Source organism: Cervus canadensis, chromosome 18 (assembly GCF_019320065.1).
Source record: "Cervus canadensis isolate Bull #8, Minnesota chromosome 18, ASM1932006v1, whole genome shotgun sequence".
Lineage (NCBI taxonomy): Eukaryota > Metazoa > Chordata > Mammalia > Artiodactyla > Cervidae > Cervus > Cervus canadensis.
Genome location: NC_057403.1, coordinates 6,408,154 through 6,431,671, shown reverse-complemented (window position 1 = coordinate 6,431,671; position 23,518 = coordinate 6,408,154). Strand labels below are relative to the sequence as shown.

Below are 23,518 nucleotides of genomic sequence, written 5' to 3'. Positions count from 1 at the left end.
TCAAATGATTGCTAATCAGGGAAGGGAGGGAATACAGAAACAGAGGAGAAATAATCGAATGGTGGTACAGCCTTGAGACAGAGTCCTGGCTCCTACTCAAAAAAATATGCATAACAATGTCTTTGAGTTCTTCTACAGAACTGGAGTCCCCACCCAGGTGGAGGATGGTAACTTCAGACTAAACACAAGATTCCTGGAGCTCAGCTCTGTTGCTTCACCACCAGCCAATCAAAAAAAAAAAAAAAGTCACAAACCCTGCAGCCCTCACCCCAAATGTTGCCTCCTGTTTCTGGGGACCAGCGATGACCATCCTGTTAGGTCTCCTGTTTGGCCCCTGTCTATTTCTTCTCTGAGAGGTGCCAACAGTTTCAAACCAAATTGCTGTTATTACAAGGGTGAAAGCTGGTTTCAGATGTGGAACACCCCAACTTAGATCAGGTAGAGAGAGACTTCTGCTCTGCTAGGCAAGCCTACGCCCAGGCACAGCAGGAAGAAGTTAGAGAAGAAAGAGACCTCCGCCCCAATTCCCAAGAAGCATCTTGAGTATGAAGTCTCTCAGTGGGGAGCTGTTAGGGGAAGAACACTGGTTGAAACCGCTCACCCTGGCCAGGCACCACAGTAACCATTTGCATGAGTTGTTTTATGACAGGAGATCCTGATAAGGAATACGGAAATAATAAACCACCAGCAGCCGGAAGAGTGGGGGAAAGGTCAAAAGGAGACACCGCGTGTCTGTTCACTTCCATCCACTTCCCAAAATCCCTCTTGCTAGCGTCCATCTTGGCTGAGCGATGCGTGGGCCACCAGGAAAGACTCTGAATTAGAATGATTGGCCAAAGACCCCCCCGGAAACTAATCCCATCACCATAAAACCCAAGACTGCGAGCCACGTGGCAGAGCAGATCTCCTGGGTTCCCTTACCCTTCTGCTCTCCCCCCGGGTGCCCTTTCCAAATAAAATCTCTTGCTTTGTCAGCACATGTGTCTCCTCGGGCAATTCATTTCCGAGTGTTAGACAAGAGCCCAGTTTCGGGCCCTGGAAGGGGTCCCCCTTCCTGCAACAGTTTCTTTTCCAAGAAAGCGGGGATGGACATGCCTCCAGGCTCCTGGTCTCTGAAGTTGGAGTTGCCACGCCTGCAGAGAGGTGGTCACAAAACAAATCATTTTGTGAAAACCTGTGTCCCCAGGCTGCAGAGGGGGGTGAACAAAACTAAGGACAGGGGAGATCTTTGGGAAGAATTCTGCAAGTAAAGCCTGGCAGGAACCCAAGACCCCCCAGGTGATTCCCACCACTCACTCACCTTTCCCCTCCCAACCCCCAAGGGCACAGGCAGGCTGTGGACCACCACACTAACCCTAGAAAGAGCCCCTCCCCAGGGAATCAGGTTGACCTTCTTTGTTTCTAGAAGTTCCCTCTCTAAATCCTCTCTTCCTGAGGTCTCAGGTGTGAGGTTTCCCCTCAGGGCTCTGAATGCGGGTCTTCCTCTGGCATTTTTTTCACAACCCTCATAGGCTGGGTCAGCTAGCCCAGAAGCAGGGTCCATTGTCTCTCGTGAGCTGTTCTCTGTAACTCGAAAAGGAAGGAGAAGAACTAGCCCGGACGATCTGCAAATAGTGTAGAGCACCAGGATGTGATTAGCATTATCAGGTTAGTCTTGATTCCCCACTACAGATTGGGAACACAGAAAGTCGAAAAGGAGCTCAGAAAAGGGTGAGGGAAACAGGAAAACTTTTTCTTCTGTTTCCCTGCAGCAGTTGCAGGTTAAACAGCTGCATGGATGCCTTTGAAGGTATTTTCTCAAGATGCAGATGTGAGTTTGGGATGTAACATCCCCAGAGAAGACCCAGAGCAGAAGGAAGAAAAGGAGGAAATGGCAGCTTCTCAGGTATGTGTCCTGTCATAAGTCTGGGGCTGTGTCTGCTTTTCTTCCTGAAATGCTTGGACTGAGAATCTGCAAACCTTTAGTTCTCTGCTGCTAATTTTTCTGCTTAGGATGCTTGTTATCACCTTATTTTTCCTTTTTTTTTTTTTTTTAATAGTGAAAACCAGCTCTTCAGGTTGCGTCTCCCTGATGTCCCAAAGCCTTTTCTCCATTGTCTGTATCCCGGCTATAAAGCATGATGAATTCTCAGCATGAAATAGTGATTTTCAATGTTGAATACATTCACTTTGTGAGAGATGAACATGGGGAGGCACTGGTATCTGAGATTCCCATTGGGATGTGGTTCGGTGTTGGGATCTTAGGGAAGTTGGGGAAATGCCATGATGAATTTACATGTGAATGCGATTCAGCTCTTTAGAACAGGAAGAACAGGAGTAAGAAAATGTCCTTGTTAGTAGAATGAACTCAGCATTCCAGAATTTGTCAGAAGTTAAAGTAGCATAGACAAACCTCTATACCAATAAGAAATATGTAATAAAAAATGGACTATTAAGCTAGAGATCATGGGAGGTATATAGGAGGTGGAATTTGCAGAAAACTGACATTTTTCTTGATAGATTGAGATCATGGTTTTCCTAATATTGCCAAAATACCCGTCAGTGATAATGCATTTTTCCATGTACCCTATGACCTCTGATGTTCACTGGTTCAGGTGCTTCTGTGAGATTTCCACGCTATGAAATTCATTTTTTTTTTTTCCCTGTCTTGAACAAGGGTCTTGGAAAGAAAAAATGATGGATATGCCTGTTAGGTAGTTAGAATAGGGAAAAAGAGTCCAAAATGGCAGTGGCTAAAAGACCTGGAAGGGAAAGCCCGCGAAAATAGAACAAAGGAAGGTCCGAGGGCCAGAGTGAGAACGTCAGGTAAAACAAACAACGCTCCTGCCTAAGCCCAATTTACATAAGGCAGGCCCAGGGACACAGAAACATATAAAAAGAAGAGCCAAAGCCCTCTTCTCCCCTCTTTGCTCCCTCTCTCTCCCGCGCGATGGAGTGATCTCTTCGCGTCTTTGGATCAACGTGCCCTCATGCCTCAAAGATGGATTTTCCTGCTATTATCTAAATACATAGAGCTGTAACACTGGTTTATTTAAGAGCTATAACACGGTCTGTTCGAGACCTGAGAGCTATAACACAGTCTGTCCTCCGAGAGCTGTGACCCGCCAAGGGGCTTTAATGTCCCCTTTAAATGATACAGATTATGCAGGACATTAAAAGATTCAGAACCAGAGCTCTCTAATTTTTTATCATTGTATATGTCTGCACCCTAGTCTATTTAAAAAAAATTAAAATAATATCCTCAAATATTTATGTACACTTTCAATCAGTTAAAAATTATCCTGATTTTATTGACATGACAATTTTTCTCTATTACTATTAATAAGTATCCCATTTTAGTGTATGTCTGTATGAATGAACATGTTAACATCATTTGATTGGTTTTTCTCTTTTTCTTTTTTGAAGATTCCCTGAAGCAGGGAATAGCTACCCACTCCAGTATTCGTGCCTTGAGAATCCCATGGACAGAGAAGCCTGGCAGGCTACAGGCCCTGGGGTTGCAAAGAGTAGGACACAACTGAGTGACTAACACTTTTCTTGTTTTTAGTATTATTTACAAATACAGGAATTTCTATAAACTTTCATTAGAGTTAGCTCTGTGCATTTGTCTCTGTTTTATTAAAGTCTAGAGTCAGAAACTGAAGTAAAAGTTAAGCTGTCATTTAAAGAATGTTTGTTAAAATATTTGCCAAAAGATGCAACAGCAACATTATTGATTTTAAATTATTTCTGTTATACATTCAAGACTCTGAAAAACTGTCAGAAAGACATATAGTATATACCAGATCATTAAGATGATTCTTGTCACTGAGGTTACTGTCGTATCAGACCTGTAAAACCTGTAAAGCACTTAAAGTTCAAAGTTAAACATGAATTCTTTCCTTACTATTCTGCTTCATTGATGTTCAAACATTGTCACTCATGGAGCAGAATTTTCAACATTACTAGTTCAAATAAGCTTGTTAAAAATGTGACATACTGCGCCCACTCCAGAACATTTGGATCAGGAAGTGCTTTTTAAAAATATTTCCTGTTTCTTCTGATAGACAGTTTATCCTCTGTCAAATGAGTACAACACTCAAAAATAAATATGTCAATGTTGATCTGATTATTTTGTAATTTCTCTTCCAAATCAGAAGAATTTCTGTAGTGGTTGATGATCATATCTCATCCTCTTTTCTTGGGGTTAAAAATGTGGTAGAAAATATTACTGTGTAAAAATTATATTATTTTATAATACAAGCCACTCTCCTAAATCAAAACCATTTCTCTTGCTGGTTTCATCTTGGGTCACATTAGGAAGTCTTCCCACGGCCCCATGGCATCTGTACTTTGTATTTCAGGGACGGCTGACGTTCCAGGATGTGGCCATAGACTTCACTCAAGAGGAGTGGGAATGCCTGGACCTCGGTCAGCGGGAATTGTATAGGGACGTGATGTTAGAGAACTACAGGAACCTGGCCTCCTTGGGTGAGGATAACTTCTTTCCAGAATCCCTTATCTACCCACTGGGTTTTGGCTCCTGTATTTCTAGAATGTCTCCTGGAATCTTCTGCTTCTTACAATAGTTTTAGATCCCTGCTTTCTATGGGAAAATGGGTATTTCTGAGTTGAGAAAGAAGACTTCATGATGATTCATTAAGATTCTGACTTTTCCTTGATGTGATCTGCCTCCTTCTTCTAGGTTAGTGGTAATTCTCCAGGTTCTGTGGTATAAGAGGGTGGCACTCTCCTTTTCAAATCAGATTTCTACTACTTACTTACTTTGGCCTTAGTGGTACTTGACTAGAATGTCAAGGTCTTTTCTTTATGTATTTGTTAGTGTTATAAAAGTGCTTTCGATAAAGTGTTTAGGGATATAATTTTCTAGGCTATATTAACATTCAACCATGCCTTCTCTAGAGTGTTAATATAATGAGCAAGATTACAGTTGTGTCCGACTCTTTACGACCCCATGGAATAGTTCATGGAATTCTCCAGGCCAGAATACTGGAGTGGTAGCCACTCCCTTCTCCAGAGGATCTTCCCAACCCAGGCATGAAACGCAGGTCTCCCACATTGCAGGTGGCTTCGTTACCAGCTGAACCACCAGAGAATGTTAATACAGCCTAGGAAATGATGTCCCCAAATACTTTATTTCCAGGCTGTATTAATATTCTACCATGCCTCCTCTGGGCTTCCCAGGTGGCACCAGTGGTAAAGAACCTGCCTGCCAATGCAGGAGACGTAAAAGAAGTAGGTTCGATCTCTGGGTTGAGAAGATCTCTTGGAGGAGGACATGGCAACCCACTCCAGTATTCTTGCCTGGAGAATCCCATGGACAGAGGAGCCTGGTGGGTTATAGTCCACAGGGTGGCAAAGAGTCAGACATGACTGGAGCGACTTAGCACACGTGCCTTCTCTTCTCACCTGAATACATATTAGAGTGGAAACTGATGAATCTCTAGCAAAACAAACACCCCTTTTCCTGATAGCAGGTCTTGTGGTCTCTAAGCCAGACCTGATCACCTTTCTGGAGCAAATGAAGAATCCCTGGGATGTAAGGAGACTGGAGATGCCAGCCATGTACACAGGTAGGTGTGAAGGGATGGAGCCGATGACTCAATGACAGGTCCAAGGATCAGTGAGGAAGTCATCCTCTGTCATGTGGTTTGGGAAGATCTGCTTCAGTGGAAATGATTTTAGAGAAGCCTGGGTTTCTTTCTGCTGCTGTCATGGGCGGATATCACCTGCCCCATTCTGTCTCTGAAGTCATTCCTGAATTCATCTCCAGTGATTACTTTTCTCAATCACAGTGAGAACTGAAAATCTCCTCTTGGCCTGTGACAACCTGCATGAATCAGTTACTATTGCATTTCCTGGGGGCCCTAGGAAAACTGTGCACATTTCTGAATAACTCTAAGACGCCGCTATTCAAGTTTGTTTCTACCACTAGATGGTAGTATGTGAGTGGAATCGTAGACATACTGCCAAAGTTGTAGGAATACTGTGGACAGAGGGTTTTTTTCTGACTTATAATTTCTAAAACACTGGAAGCTACAAATATGATCTTATACATTTTAAATTTAAGTAATTTCTTCACTGCATAAACCAAAACCTCCCTAAAGAGAAAGAATGCAAATCTCAGTGTTACTTCAAAGTTTCTGTTTTCTTCATATGAACTCATATGAAATGTTAAGTGTATTTGGTGCAATTCCTCAATGCTAAAAGACTTAAATATATTCAATTAGCTCAAAGAATTTTCAAATAAATTGGCATAAGAGCTTAAAACATTTTCCACTATATTTTTTAATGGTTTCAAACTATTACAATTTTAGATAATATAATCTTTAAAAAACATTCTCATTGGAGTATAACTGGTTTACAGTGTTGTACAGCAAAGAGAATCGGTTTTAGTATATACCTACTCTTTTAGATTTCCTTCCCAACTAGATCTCCACAGAGCATTGATAGTTTCCCCTGTGTTCCCACCATATTTTAAAAGTCTCATTTCTTATTTAATTTCTCAAGAACTACTTCTTTATTAAATAATCTTGTTATCAGCTTCCCCAGACTTTGTCCTATGTGTCCTCACTTTCTGATTAGACCTACGTCAGTATCATTTATGATGTTTAGGTTGAAACATCTAATGCTACTGCTGCTGCTGCTGCTAAGTTGCTTCAGTCGTGTCCGACTCTGTGCGACCCCATAGACAGAAGCCCACCAGGCTCCCCCGTCCCTGGGATTCTCCAGGCAAGAACAGTGGAGTGGGTTGCCATTTCCTTCTCCAATGCATGAAAGTGAAAAGTGAAAGTGAGGTCGCTCAGTCGCGTCCAACCCTTAGCGACCCCATGGACTGCAGCCTACTAGGCTCCTCCGTCCATGGGATTTTCCAGGCAAGAGTACTGGAGTGGGGCGCCATTGCCTTCTCCGAGACATCTAATAGGACACGCTAAAATAAGAAGTGGGTTAAAGAGTTAGAAGGCACCTAGCGGCGTCTCCATTTAAGATGACTTAAGTCAGAAAGTAATCATTAGACTGCTGACTCCTCTTCATTTAGTGGTTCTTGTAGCTTTTTGTCGTGCTCCTTCCTCTACACCATACTTCTCTGTCCTCTCATTTTGTCACATTTTCTGGGTTTGTGGTCTGTTCTGCAGGCTGCAGGATCCTAGCTCCTCTTGCTCTGTTGTCTTCCCCCTGTGGGGTGAGGTTGATCCACAGGCTTGTGCCCTTCTCCCCTTGATCTGGGCTTTGATTGCTGTTACTGTGACCCGAGCCTGCCCTGGATATTGAGGGGGGCTTCCCCGTGGATCTGTGGCTGTCACCGTCCTGTCTGTGGTGGGTCTGCTTCCAGGTTGGTGGAACAGAGCCCCCAGATCTGCTTCTTCACTGTGATTCTGATCTGTGGTAGAGGCAGGTGGGATTGGAGCACACCCTCTGGGAGAGAAGCCCCTGAGGATTGCTGCTCTGGGGATGTTCCCCTTGGGGTGTGCTCACGCGTTGTGTGAGTCTCAAGTGACCCTGGTCGGCACTGCACTTGGCCCCACCTCAACCATGGGTATCTCGGCACATGGCCCTGGTGTCTCTCAGATGTTGTTTTCACCAAGTCACCAGCATAGATCCAGTGAAATCAGGGCCCAGAGTTGCTTTCATGGAGCTGGATCCACTGTGGTGCTATGGGGCAGCTCAGACTGTGGCCTGGCCCCACCTCCCCACGTACATCCCCACAAAGTCTACAGCTGCTAAAGCTACACCTCCATGACTGGGGGATCCCTGGTTGTCCTTCAGATGCTCTATAGGGACTGAGTTGACACAGCCAGTTGCCTGTGTAAAAGCATGGTTAGTGCAGCTGCAAGGAGACACTTCAGCTTTTCATTCTTAACCCTGAGGCTCAGCTGTGCTTTCAGCTCCATCTGAGCATGTGGCCCACCCACAGGTGTCTGCTCCAGAGGCTGCCCCAGAGCATAGGAGTCTGCTGATTGTAGAGGAGGGGCATGGGGGAGGCCATGGCTGGGCCTCAATAGAGCCCACCCGGGTGGCAGCCCTTCCTACTGCCAGGGACAAGGGGCCAGCACATGGGGAGAGAGGCTGCAGTGGGGTTCTTCCCTTCGGACATCACTCAACAACACTGCTCTGCTCTATGGTGGTGCAGGCTTCCTCCACAAGCATCCCATTTGCAAAGCTCCTCCCTCCCTCCCGTCCCGTCATGATGTCTCCTCACAGCCAACAGCAGTCTTCTGCCTGGGTCTGCTCTCCACACCCCACGTTCCAGCACCCAGCCCTTGTCTGCAGCAGTGGACACCCTCTCAGGCTGGGTGGACAGGGCAGGGGTCAGTACCCCGTGTGTATCTCACTCTGTCCTGCTGCCACAGACCATTGCCATGTTCTCTTCCCACAGAGAACGAGGCTCCCCTTCTGTCCCAACTGAGCTCCCCCAGTGAGAGGCTTCTCCCGACATGGAGACCTCCTCTCTTCCGATCCCCCCGAGGGTTGCAGGTCCCATCCCACTTCCTCTCCTCTTCCTTCTTTCTTTGGTCCTAACTAGCTAAGTGGGAATCTTTCTTGTCCTTCTAGGTGTTGTAGGTCCTCTGCTAGTGTTCAGAGGGGCCTCTGTGAGAGTTGTTTCATTTCTGATGTATGCTTGATGCATTTGTGGAGAGAGATGAACTCCAAGTCTGCCTAATCCTCTTGCATCTTGATTCTTGTGTCTCTATTTTCTCTACATCTTTAAGGATATTCACTGAGAATAGTAGATTTGATATCTTTCACTTTGATAAACTTTTAGTTGGTATCTTTCAGCTGTGTCTTCTCACAACATCCGTGCTTTGATGTCAAAGAATCCAAGGTTAGAAAATTTAATCCAAAAGGCAAACCTAGAAACACATGAAAGAGCTCATTTTGGAAATGAACATTTAATGAAAGACCAGGATTATACAGGGCTTTGTAAAAGACCTAGAAGATGTTTATATGGACATAAAGGAACTGAGACAGTTTCACATAATGCAGACATTACTGCCAAAAGAAATGAGCAATGTGAGTCAAATTGGGGAAAACACCCATTTCAGTTAACAACATCTGCAGAGATGTGTATCTTTTCAAGCAAAGGCTTAAATTATTTTTTGAAACATACACGTTCTCTGAAAGGAAATGTGGAAAATCTGGAAAGTAATCCAGTCTCTACTGCAAATACTCATTCAAACCACTCTGAACACAGGCTTCAATTACACACACATTCAAGCACGTCTGAAAACCAGAAATTTAAAAATGATGGGGAAAACTCACAATATAATCAATTTGAGGGATCTGTGAGCAAGGGGTCATTATTCTTCCACCAACAGACAGTTTCTTTCTGTTCCAAAATGTGTAATGTTGATAATAATGGAAAAGAGTTAATCCCACCATCATTCTTCAATACACATCATGATATGGTTAATATGGAACAACTTCTCACATGTAATAACACGAATCAGGCCTTAAGCAAGAGCTCTACCCCCAATAATTACAAGAATATTTACGATGGATTGAGAAGCTATTCATGCAATGAAACTGGATCTAAAATTGAACAAGACTCTAACCTTATGAAACATCAGGGACCTCAATCTTCAGACAAGGATTCTAAAAATTGTACATGTAGGAATATCTTTTATCAAACATCAGGTCTTCCACTACAGAAAAGTACACATACAGGAGAGAAGACTTATAATTGTGAATGTAGTGATATTTCTAATCAGTCTTCAAATCTTACTCAACAGCAGAATATTCAGGATTTGCAGAAAAGTTACAAGTGTAAGAAATGTGAGAAAGCCTTTACTAACTCATCCAGTCTAAGTAGACACAGGAAAATTCATTCAGGATGGAAACCTTTCAAAGGTACAGAGTGTGGCAATGCTTCTAATCAGAATTCAAAGCTTAGTCAAGATCGGCAAATCCACACTGGCAAGAAACCTTATGAATGTAAGGAATGTGGAAAAGCATTTATGTCTTGCTCAAATCTTAGTCAACATCAGCGAATTCATACTGGGGAGGAGCATTATAAAGGTACAAAGTGTGGCAAAGCCTTTAATCAGAACTCAAAGCTTACTCAACATCAGCGAATCCATACAGAGCAGAAACCTTACAAGGCTAAGGAAAGTGGCAAAGCCATTTTTAGGTGTTCACATTTCAGTCTGCATCAGCTAGTTCATGCCAGGGAGAAACCAAGCAAATGTAAAGAATGTGGCAAAGTGTTTCCTTGTAGCTCATGTCCTACTCAATATCAGGTAATTCATATGCAGCAGAAATCACACAAATGTATGAAGTGTGGCAAAGCCTTTAATAAGAAGTCAAACCTTACTCAACACCATAGAATTCATACTGGAGAGAAGCCTTATAAATGTAAGGATTGTGGCAAAGAATTTAAGCAGTGCTCAGGTCTCACTTACCATCGGAAAATTCATACTGGAGAGAAGTCTTATAAATGTAAGGATTGTGGCAAAGCATTTAGACAGCACTCAAGTCTTACTAAACATCAAGTAATCCATACTGGAGAGAAATCTTATAAATGTAAAGAATGTGGAAAAGCCTTCAGTTACTACTCAACTCTTACTAAACACCAGCGAATTCATACTGGAGAGAAGCCTTATAAATGTAAAGATTGTGGCAAAGAATTTAAGCAGTGCTCAGGTCTCACTTACCATCAGAGAATTCATACTGGAGAGAAGCCTTATAAATGTAAGGATTGTGGCAAAGCATTTAGACAGCACTCATGTCTTAATAAACATCAAGTAATCCATACTGGAGAGAAATCTTATAAATGTAAAGAATGCAGAAAAGCCTTCAGTTACTACTCAACTCTTACTAAACACCAGCGAATTCATACTGGAGAGAAGCCTTATAAATGTAAGGATTGTGGCAAAGAATTTAACCAGTGCTCAGGTCTCACTTACCATCAGAGAATTCATACTGGAGAGAAGCCTTATAAATGTAAGGATTGTGGCAAAGCATTTAGACAGCAGTCATGTCTTACTAAACACCAAGTAATCCATACTGGAGAGAAATCTTATAAATGTAAAGAATGCGGAAAAGCTTTCAGTCACTACTCAACTCTTACTGAACACCAGCGAATTCATACTGGGGAGAGGCCTTATAAATGTAAGGATTGTGGCAAAGACTTTAGGAAGCACTCAGGTCTTACTTGCCACCAGATAATTCACACTGGAGAGAAACCTTATAAATGTAAAGAATGCGGAAAAGCCTTCGGTCAGTACTCAAGTCTTTTTCAACACCAGCGAATTCATACTGGAAAGAAACCTTACAAATGTAAAGAATGTGGAAAAGCCTTTATCAAGAACTCACATCTTACTCGACATCAGAGAATTCATACTGAAAGAGAAACCTTATAACTGTAAGGAAAGTGGCAAAGGCTTTAATCAGAGCTCTCAACTTACCAAACATCAGAAAACACATACTGGAGAGAAACTCTAGTAATAAAATAAGTGATGGAAGAGGTTTGTCCTAAACATACACTTCAGAAAATACAGGACCGTTTATTTAAGAAAGATAAGAAATGACATAAAACAATGTAGGAAAGTATTTAATGAAAGTTAAATCTAAATAAATACCAGATATTACACACTAGAAAAAGTGAAATTTGCTCATTCGTGTCCAACTCTGCAACCCCAGGGACTGTGTCCATGGAATTCTCCAGGCCAGAATACTGGAGTGGGAGGTGGATTCTTTACCAACTGAGCTTTCAGGGAAGCCTGCACACTAGAAAGCATTTCATCAATCCTTTTTTTTGAAGTTCTCTTCAGGAGAAGTATTGTAGACAGTAATCCATAGTTAAAGCATAGAAAATTGATATGTTAGTATGGATCACAAGATGACGGGTTGGTATTTAGAAATGTACAATTATTAGCAATATATCTTTGTTTATATTCACACGATTTGTGATTATTTGAAAACCAAGATATGTTATTGAACTCTCAAGTGACTCCATGCTGCTATGCTTCCTTTTTAGTGTGTATGCAAAGTTATGTTTTTGATGATTGCTACTCAAAGATGAGACAAGGCCTTCTATCCTAGAGAGAAATCATTTATATTTATTCTCCATTAGGAGATTAAGGACACAGTGATGTAGCATGTACACTGAACATTTAAATGGAGGTGTTACTGTTGGTGGGAATGCAAACTAGTACAGCCGCTACGGAGAACAGTGTGGAGATTTCTTAAAAAACGGGAAATAGAACTGCCATATGACCCAGCAATACCACTCCTGGGCATACACACTGAGGAAACCAGATCTGAAAGAGACATGTGCACCCCAAGGTTCATCGCAGCACTGTTTATAATAGCCAGGACATGGAAACAACCTAGATGCCCATCAGCAGATGAATGGATAAAGAAGCCGTGGTACATATGCACCATGGAATATTACTCAGCCGTTAAAAAGAATTCATTTGAACCAGTTCTAATGAGATGGATGAAACTGGAGCCCATTATACAGAGTGAAGTAAGCCAGAAAGATAAAGAACATTACAGCATACTAACACATATATATGGAATTTAGAAAGATGGTAACGACAACCCTATATGCAAAACAGAAAAAGAGACACAGAAGTACAGAACCTGATCTCGCCCCTCAACGCCTTTCAGGGATTGTTGAAGGTCAACAATGGCAGTGGCTCCTGATTTAATCTTCGCAGGAGCAGACAGCAGGTGCCAGCTTCCTGTCAGCATGGCCCCTTCATGGCCGTAAGTCTGACCACGGTTTTGATGGCATTTCACATCCGGTTTGAGCCATGGTGCTAGGAATGTTCGTTCCCAGGCCTGGCAGAGATTCCGCTGACAGGGCGCTCAGTGCAACGTTACTGGACGAGGCCATAACGCAGTAGCCAAGAGCCGCTGGACTACCTGTTTCTCCAGCCTCTGTGGTCCATGAAAATATTCCCACTTGGAGCTTCTTCCCAAATTTAAAGTTAAGCCATTACCATCATTGAGCTTGTGAGGAATTATATGTCATTGTTTCATCAGAGGCTCACATATTTGCTAATGCAAGAAACAACCGCTGTGAAAATCAGGCAGAGAAAGAAATAGCAGAGCCACAGCACCAGTAGGGTCACAAGGGAAAATCGGAGCTCCTGTCCTAAGTGTAGCCAGTAGCCTGAATTGAATGTGGGGAGCCCGGATGAGGACCAAGCATGCTCGCCACCAGACCGCCAGGGGCCAGAGGCGAGAAGCAAAGCCACTTCCAGGTGGAATCTAAACATGGATACAAGTGAACTTCTTTACAAAACAGAAACAGCATCACAGACTTAGAAAATAAACTTATGGTTCCTCAAAGTGAAATGTGCAGGGCAGGAAGAAATTAGCAGGTTGATAATAACAAACACAGTACTATTTATACTTCTAAAATAATTCACAAGGACCCACCACAAAGCACAAGAAACCCTCTCAACACTCTGTAATAACCTCTGTGGGAAAAGAAACCAATAAAGAATATATGTACGTCCATGAATAAATGAATCAAGTTGCCGTTCAAGCCACCACAAGATAACCCCTGTAAACTACAATTCAAAAAAACACATTTTTTAAAAAAGAGAAACGAACTGCTGACTCTGTTCCCCTCAGGTCTTGGGGACCTGGGCTGGTGTCACACCCTGGAGTCTGAGCAGGCTGGGACCCCGGGCTGGGCTGTCCTGGGGCTGAGGGCGCTGGGGAGCGTGTGCCAGGCAAACAGCCCCCCACCCCATGGACCTGGACCGCCTGTCCCCGTCTGCATGAGCCCACAGCCTCCAGATCCACGGGACCCTCCTGCAGCAGGACCAACCCTGGTGCCCCCAAAGGATGGTGGGGTCTCTGGGCTGGAAGAGCTTTGCAAAGTGCCCTGGGCTCCGTGTCTCCTGGTGGCGAGGTTCCCACCTCCAGCCTCCTTCCTTAGGGTCACCCCACTGACAGAGGACAGCTCCTTCTGCAGAGGGGTGTGGCAGTCGTTGAGATCTGTCCGGGGATAAAGGCTCATCAGGGAGAAGTAAGGAGACACAGCCTCGGGTGTATCCATTCTAATTAACAACCCAGAACAGGACTTGCCCTAAGGCGCTGGTGGGCATCAAGAAATGCTGCCACCTTGTGGCCGCTTTTGGTAACAGCAACTGAAAAACCTGCGCTGATGGGCACTTAATATTCATCAGGCCTGCTCGAATGTAAGGGAAAAAACACCTGTCCTCAACTCATGCCCTCGTAGGTCCTGGGAAAAGAATTTAAAACAGAGCAGATGGTCCAGAGGCCAACCTTGAGAGGTCAGTTTTACTCACACTGTTAAAAAAAAAAAATCACATGAACGCCCTTCACGTCATGAAATCTTGTAGAAACCCAAATCAAAACTACAAGGAAGTATCTCCTCACATTGGTTAAATGGCCTTTGTCAAAGAGTCTACAAACAGTAAATGCTGGAGCAGTTGTGGAGAAAAGGGAATCTTTCTACACTGATGCTGGCAAAGTGCTAACAACCAGTGTGGAGGACAGGGTGAAGGTTCCTTAAACAAGTGAAAAATGATGAAACCGACAGTCCCTAACCAATTACAGAAAAAGACATTTCAAATCAATTAAAGTTCTAAATTGAGGGACGATTACTCTAACCCTCTTAAGCAAAATATAAGCAGAACACAGTTTGACACAAATCGCAGCAAATTCTTTTTGGATCCACTCTTAAAATAATGAAAACTAAAGCTCAACAAAAGGGACTTCATTAACTTCAAAAGCTTTTGCATAGCAAGGGAAACTCAAAATGAAAGAAAAAGAAAACCCTAAACATCAGGGAGAAAATGCAACCGAATTTAAAAGCAACATATTCATCTCCAAAACATGCAAACAGGTCCTGCAGCTCAATATCAAAAAACAGTCAACCCAAGAGAAAAAATGGGCCAAAGATCTGAATGGATGTATCTTCAAAGAAGGCATCAAGATGGCCATAAAGCCTGTGAAAAGATGCTCAGCATCACTGTTAGAGAAATGCCAATCAAACTGCAACGCGGTGTCAGCTCACCCCCTCAGAATGACCATCCTCTAAAAGATCTACAAAGATTCAGTGCTTCCGAGGGCAAGGGGAGCAGGGACTCCTCCTGTACTGTGGGCGGGGATGGAAATGAGAGGGTGCGCCCACTAAGAAAAACAGTATGGAGATTCCTTAAAGCACTAAATATGGTTAGCACTTGATGAGGCAAGCCCACTCCTTCCCTTAGATCTGGATAAAATCATAATTTAAAGTGATACTTTCTCCTCTGTTTTCATGGCAGCACTATTCACCAGTTCCAAGACAGCACTTCAGCCAAAATGTCCGTCAATAGAGAGAAATGAAGAGTAACTGATCCATATAGACACTGGAATACACTCAGCCATCAGAAAGAAACACAACAACATAATGCCATTAATGGCATAGATGGACCAAGAGATTTATCCTACTAAGAGAAGTCAGAGAGGGAAAGGGAGATGTTATATCACTTACAGGTGGAATCTATAAATTCTTTCAAGCGAACAGATTTATAAACAGAAATAGACTCAGACTATTAAAACCCACCTATGATTATTTCAAAAAACGTAGGGGCAGGGAGACAGTCATACGCTGGAATTAACATATATCTACTACTTATTATCAGACAGATTAAAAAAAAAAAAAAAACAAACCCTACTGAAGAGCACGGAATCTTACGGAAAGCACTGAAAGAACCTATATGGGAAAAAAAAAAAAAAAACCTAAAAAGAAGAGAATAGATATACATCTACGTATAACTGAATCAAGTTCTTGTAAACCTAAAACAAGCACAACAGGAATTCCAACAGAAATATTCCAGATTCCAGAAATCTGTATTCCAACAGAAAACAAACACCAACTTAAAAAAAAAAAAAAAAAAGTGGAGCATGAGGAAATGCTGCCCCCTTGTGGCCACATCTGGCAACAGCAACTGAGAAACCTGTGCGGAAGGGCACTTCATTATTTACCAGGCCTGCAGGAATTTAACGAAAAAACACCTGTCCTCAATAAATGTCCTCGGATGCGTCCTGGAAAAAGAAGTCAAAAGAGGGCAGACGGTCAAGAAGCCAATCTCAACAGGTTAGTTTTACTCACACTTTTTTTTTTAATCACACGCAAAGCCTCCACACCCTGCAGTCTTACCAAAACGCAAACCAAAACTCCGAGGTGTTGTCTCACACGGGTCAAAATGACCTTTGTCAAAAAGTTCACAAACAGTAAATGCTGGAAGGTTTTGGAGAGAAGGGAATTCTCCTGCACGGATGCTACCAAGTTAAATTGTTAAGAGTCGGCACAGAGGAGAGGGTAACAAGATAACAACAAATAAGATAACAGTGAATGAAACTGTGACATTCCCTATCCTCATACAGAAAAAGTAACTCCAAATCAATTAAAGAGCTTAATGGAGGGACAATTGCTCTAAACCTCTTGAGGAAATTATAGAGAAAACACGCTTTGACATAAACCACAGCAAACTCTTTTGGATCTACTTTTAGAATAATGAAAAATTAAACAAAACTCAACAAAAGAGTCTCCAACCTCAAAAGCTTTTGCACTGCAAGGGAAACCGTAAACCAAACTAAAAAAGAAACCCTTGGAATGGGAAAAAAAAATGTTTGGAACTGAATTTAGAAACAAGGAATTTATCTCCAAAACATGCAAACAGCTCATGCAGCTCAATCCAAAAAAAAAAAAAAAAAACCCCATTAGAAAAATGGGCCAAAGATCTAAATGGGCCTTTGTCCAAAGAAGGCATCCTGGAGGCCACAGAGCACATGGAAAGATGCTCAACGTCACTAACTATTGGAGAAATGCAAATCAAAACTGCGCCATGGTATCACCTCACACCCATCAGCATAGCTGACATCCAAACGATCTACAAATATTAGGTGCTGCCGAGGGTGAGGGGAACAGGGAATCCTCCTACACTGTGGGAGGAGAGGGAAATCGGCGGGTGCAGCCACGGAGGAAAGCAGTATGAACATCCCTTAAAACACTAACTATAGACTTAGTACATGATCCGGCAAGCCCCCTCCTTGGGTTAAATCCGGAAAGAATATTAATATTAAATGACACTCGCAGCCCTCTCTTCAGGGCAGCACTATTGGCAATATCCAAAGCAGCATCAACCAAAATATCCATCAATAGAGAAATGAAAAGTAAAAGGTTCATTTGTACACTGAACACACTCAGCCTTCAACAGAACGAAAAAACGCCGCTGGCAGCACCATGGATGAACCGAGAGCTTTGTTACATTGAGTGAAGTCAGTCAGAGAAGGAAAGAAATACATCCCTTACAGGTGGAATCTATAAGTTCATTAAAATGAACTAATTTATAAACAGAAGCAGACTCAGACTTAGAAAACTCACTTATGATTACTTTTTTTAAAGGTAGGGGAAGGAAGACATTAAGAGGTTGGGATTAACACACTCACTGCTTATTATCAGATAGATAATCCAAAATAACGGAACAGCACAGGGAAGTCTACTGAACACACCGAGAGAACCAATATAGGGAAAGAACCCGAAAGAGAACAGAGATACGTTCATGTACAGCTAAGCCAAGTTCCCGTACACTTAAAACAAACACATCGGAAATCAACTCTACTCCAGCAGAAAAGAAACACTAAAAACAAACGAAACCCGGAACAGTGGCGCGTGAAGAAATGCTGCCGCCTTGTGGCCACTTTTGGTAACGACTGAAAAACCTGTGCTCATGGGCGCTTCATATTCCCCAGGCCTACGGGGCTGTGAGGAAAAAAAACCTCATTCCCAACAAATGTCCTCGGGTAGATCCTAAAAAAAGAATTTAAAACAGGGCAGTCGGTCAAGTGGACAATCTCCAGAGGTCAGTTTTACTCACACAGGTTTTTTAAAAATCATATGAAAATATTTAAACATGGCGAAATCTTAAGAGAAATGCCAATCAAAACACACACAGGTCAGAATGGACATTGGCAAAAAGTCTAAAACCAATGAACAAACAAAAAATAAAATGAAATAAAAATAAAACCAATAAATGCTGGAAAGGGTTGTAGAGAGAAGGGACCACTCCAACCCTGATGCTGGCAATGTTAATTGTTAACAGCCAGACTGTAGGACAGTGAAGAGGTTTCTCAAGTGAAAAGAATGAAATTACCACACTCCCTAACTCCAGACAGAAAACGAAACTCCAAACTGATGAAAGAGCTCAAAAGAGGGCTGATGATCTCAACGTCTTGAGGAGAATATAAATTAAATTAAAAGATGCTTGCTCCTTGGAAGTAAAGCTGTGACAAACCTAGAGAGCAGGTTAAAAAGCAGAGACATCACTTTGCCAACAAAGGTCTGTCTAGTCAAAGCTATGGTTTTTCCAGTAGTCATGTATGGATGTGAGATTTGGATGATAAACAAGGCTGAGCACTGAAGAACTGATGCTTTTGAACTGTGGTATTGGAGAAGACTCTTGAGAGTCCCTTGGACTGCAAGGACATCCAATCAGTCCATCCTAAAGGAAATCAGTCCTAAATTCTCACTGGAAGTACTGATGCTGAAGCTGAAACTCCACCTGATGCAAAGAGCTGACTCATTGGAAAAGACCCTGATGCTGGGAAAGATTGAGGGCGGGACGAGAAGGGGACGAAAGAGAACAAGATAAGGGATAGCATCACCAACTCAATGGACATGTTTGAGCAAGCTCCAGAGTTGGTGATGGACAGGGAAGCCTGGTGTGGTGCAGTCCATGGGACTGCAAAGTCAGACACAGCTGAGCGACTGAACAACAACATGATTATACAGTGGAAGTGACAGTAGATTCAAGGGGTTAGATCTGACAGACAGAGTGCCTGAGGAACTATGGACGGAGGTTCGTGACACTGTACAGGAGACAGGGATCAAGACCATCCCCCCAAAAAAGAATGCAAAAAGGCCAAATGGCTGTCTGAGGAGGCCTTACAAATAGCTGAGAAAAGAAGAGAAGCAAAAGGCAAAGGAGAAAAGGAAAGATATTCCCATTTGAATGCAGAGTTCCAAAGAACAGCAAGGAGACATAAGAAAGCCTTCCTCAGTGATCAATGTAAAAAAAATAGAAGAAAACAATAGAATGGGAAAGACTAGAGATCTTTTCAAGAAAATCAGAGATACCAAGGGAACATTTCATGTAAAGATGGGCTCAATAAAGGACAAAAATGGTATGGACCTAACGGAAGCAGAAGAGACTAAGAAGAGGTGGCAAGAACACACAGAAGAACTGTACAAAAAAGGTCTTAATGACCCAGATAACCACAGTGATGTCACTCACCTAGAGCCAGACATCCTGGAGTGTGAAGTCAACTGGGCCTTAGAAAGAATTACTACCAACAAGGTTAGTGGAGGTGATGGAATTCCAGCTGAGCTATTTTAAATCCTAAAAGATGATGCTATGAAAGTGCTTCACTAGGTATGCCAGCAAATTTGGAAAACTCAGCAGTGGCCACAGGATTGGAAAAGGTCAGTTTTCATTCCAGTCCCAAAGAAGGGCAAAGCTAAAGAGTGTTCAAACTACTGCACAATAGCACTCATTTCACGTGCTACCAAGGTAACGCTCAAAATCCTTCAAGCCAGCCTTCAACTGTATGTGAACTGAGAACTTCCAGATGTACAAGCCAGATTTGGAAAATGCAGATTAAATTGCCAACATTCATTGGGTCATAGAAAAAGGGAATTCCAGAGAAACATCCACTTCTGCTTTATTGACCACACTAAAGCGTTTGACTGTGTGGATCACAACAAACTGTGGAAAATTCTTAAACAGATGAGAATACCAGACCACCTTAGCTGCCCCCTGAGAAACCTGTATGCAGGTCAAGAAGCAACAGTTAGAACTGGACATGGAACAACAGACTGGTTCCAAATTGGGAAAGGAGAATGTCAAGGCTGTATATCATCACCCTGCTTATTTAATGCATATGCAGTGTATACTCTGGAGAGAAACTCTAGTAATGTAATAAGTGATGAAAGAGGTTTAGCCCAGGTGGGATGCATGAGACAAGTGCTCGGGCCTGGTGCACTGGGAAGACCCAGAGGAATCGGGTGGAGAGGGAGGTGGGAGGGGGAATCGGGATGGGGAATACGTGTAAATCTATGGCTGATTCATATCAATGTATGACAAAACCCACTGAAATGTTGTGAAGTAATTAGCCTCCAACTAATAAAAAATTAAAAATAAAAAAAAAAAGAAAGAGGTTCGTCCCAAATGTAGTTTAGAAAACAGGAAAGGGTTTATACAAGAAAAACAAGTGAATGATGTTAAAAAAAAAAAAAGTAGCAAAGTATTTAACCAAATCTAAATAAATATCAAAGAATGTATTGGAATTAATTCCATGTATCAAAGTAAGACAAAGGATTGTTCTAAATTTTCAATAGTTTTGTCATTTGCTTATTAAGGATAAGACAATGACAGTTCACTGGAATTTGATGTATCTTTATCATATCAACCGAAGTCATGAATATTAGTTGACATGTTTGCGATAACAGCATCTCTGATAACCCTAGAAAAGTATGTGAAAGGCTTCCCAGAAGAGTCATGTAGCTAGTTACATCTTGTTTATTAAATGATTAGCCTCTATTTTGTAACCACAGAAGTCACAATTGTCAGATCATTGTCTCAGAGAAATGAATATTGTTGTCTATGTTTGTAAATCTGTATTTTAATTAAGGTCACGCAGTGGATTGTAAAAGGTTTTATTATGACTATGTGTGATATTCATATATGTTCATTAATAAAGTTGAATGGTTTTTGGTGATAAAGTTGATGTGTAATGAATGAAGTGTTAATCCACCACCAACATTAACCTCTCCCACCTTCCTTAAGGTTACGGGGGAGAGATTGTAATAATAAACTATTAGGTAGCACAGAGGATAGCATCTGTAACAATTAGTTACCTCACTACCCTTAACCCTCAAATAATGTGATAATATATTTTCCATCATTTCTACATGTACCTTCCCCTGCGCCCCCGTAACTGCTGGGCCATGGTGATGGCTCTAATAAGAAGGATCATACAGAGTACTGTTGAGAGCTCCCCTGAACTGCTCCATGCTGTTGCTGCCTCAGCGTCTGTCTGGGGAGCAGGCAGCCTGCAGGTCCTTGAACTCACACCAGCCAGCCCTGTGAGCACCTGCACTAGATGACCCCCTTCCTGGAGACCAGCAGTCTTGCTGAAACCCAGGGCCTACTTCACAGGCCCCCCTTCAGTGACACCCTCAGAGCTCACCAGAATCCTGCTCCTCTGGTTTGAATGGACCCATCCACACTCAGCCTGGGGAACCACAGCACTTCACCCAGGGTCACTTAGAAAGGCCTGAGCCCCAAGTACTGGAGCTTTCTCTGCCTGGTTCTAGCCTGACCTCCCTCAGAAATTCCCACCCTAAACCCTCCCCTCCTGAGAGGTCTCAGCTGTGCTGAGGGTGAGGGCTGAAGCTCAGGGCTCCTGAGTGTGGGTCTTGGGGGAGAAGCATCAGAACAAACAGGGAACTTGCTGAAGACTCATTTCATGGCCCCACTTCAGACCTGCAGATTCGTAACTTCTTAGAGTGGGGACCTGACCTCGAGGGGTTCGTATCCACTGAAATGGTTCATAAAGAATCTGAACCATTGGCCAAGTGGTTTCCATCTGTTTCCCATCAGGGTCACGTGACCAGTGTTAGGACATGACCTCCCCGGCGCCGTCCTCACAGAGTTCTCTGGTCCTGTGGGAGCACCAGTGTGGTGTGTAGGAAGTGCTCCAGGGGATTCTAAGGGGAGGCCCGGGTTAAGGACGCGGCTCCTGGTCCATTTGTGAGACCTGAGGCCCAGCGTCAGTCCACGGAGAGGCAGCAAGTTCTGCTCTGCGTGGGCTTTAAAGGGGCAAGTCAGTGCAGCCCACACACCCATGTGAGCAGAATTTGGGGGAATTTATATGAAGAAAGAAGGGTAGACGACAACAACAACAATTTGATAGATTGGTCTCCACGGAGGAGCTGATTGTCCTGAATCTCTCCTGAGACGAAGGACAGGAGAGGTCGGCCTTTGTCGCTTTTCAAGGTCCTTCTGCCTGTGGGGGTGTTGGGAGCAGGCGAAGGAGCTCTGCTGGCACCTCTGGAGGTGGAATCTCACGATGCTGAGGTGATTCCTCCACAGTCGTGATGTGAAAACGACCCAGGGCAGGAGGAAGAATAAGAAGGAATGGCAGCTTCTCAGGGGAATGTCCTGATCCAGGTGAGAGGCTGTGTCTGCTCTTTCCTCCTTAAATGCCCTGGATTGAAAACATACACATCTTTAATTCTCTTTTTCTGATATTCTTGCCTGGCGAGGTGGTTTTCAACTATTAAATCCTATTTTTTCTTTTATTTTATGAGTCACAATCTGGCTCTTCTCTCTGCCTGGGCCTCTTCTCCTTTTCTGCCTCCAGGCTCCCTACAGGGCATGAAGCATTCCCAGTGGGAATTAACAGCTTTCAGTTTTTCAAAATATTTCCTTTTGGAAAGATCAACAAGGGAACGCATTGATATGCAGAATTCCCCTTGGGATGGGGTGGGGTCGCAAAGAGTCAGACAGGACTGAGTGACTACACTGAACTGAACAGTTCAGTCGCTCAGTCGTGTCCGACTCTTTGCGACCCCGTGAATCGCAGCACGCCTGGCCTCCCTGTCCATCACAAACTCCCGGAGTTTACTCAAACTCATGCCCATTGAGTCGGTGATGCCACCCAGCCATCTCATCCTCTGTCGTCCCTTTCTCCTCCTGCCCCCAATCCCTCCCAGCATCAGGGTCTTTTCCAATGAGTCAACTCTTCGCATGAGGTAGCCAAAGTACTGGAGTTTCAGCTTCAGCATCAGTCCTTCCAATGAACACCCAGGACTGATCTCCTTCAGGATGGACTGGTTGGATCTCCTTGCAGTCCAAGGGACTCTCAAGAGTCTTCTCCAACATCGCAGTTCAAAAGCATCAATTTTGCAGCGCTCAGCTTTCCTCACAGTCTAGAATTCCTTAGAGACTTTTGAAAAAAATCTGACTATTCTCTACATTGGTAAGAAAGGTCTATTGTTTAAATGTGCTATTAGGGATACAGAACAGGGGAGGTATTTTTGGAGTAAAAATGCATACAACTGAAATTTTCTCAAGATACATTGAGATTTCCTTAATTTTGGCGAAAGTACCTGAGCAGAGACTGTGTGTCTTCTCGAGTGTTTCTCTCATCTGACACCAGTTTATCCCATTACACCTGATGGTCACTGATTTGGTGTTTTCTGCTAGATTCTCACACCATGAAGTTCCATTTTTTTTTCTGTTTATCTTTAATAAAATCTTGGAAAGACGTAGTGAGGGGGGTGCACAATCCAACCCAGTTAAGGTGGAAACTCCATTTCCTCCTCGTGTCTCTTTGCTGCTCATTGGCTCTGAAATATGAGCACTCAGCTGTGTTCAGGAGAGATACTGAGTTTTGTAAGGAGAGGCTTTCATTAGTCAAGTCAGACACTGTTCCCTTATGGGTTATTACAAATGTTGAGAATAGTTCCCTGGGCTACGCAGCA

At 43.1% G+C, this 23,518-nt stretch overlaps 2 protein-coding genes across 2 annotated transcripts in view; one reads left to right on the top strand and one right to left on the bottom strand.

The window, feature by feature from the left end:
- Nucleotides 1-23,518, bottom strand: part of LOC122421202 (zinc finger protein 91-like) — a 158,364-nt gene that overhangs the window by 85,521 nt on the left and 49,325 nt on the right. The gene's annotated exons all lie outside the window — the stretch shown is intronic.
- LOC122421205 (zinc finger protein 724-like) lies at nucleotides 1,871-11,442 on the top strand. Its single transcript, XM_043437074.1, is given in 6 exon segments — nucleotides 1,871-1,885; nucleotides 4,344-4,470; nucleotides 5,478-5,565; nucleotides 9,893-10,011; nucleotides 10,264-11,342; nucleotides 11,344-11,442. Coding segments are annotated over 6 exon segments (1,527 nt in total).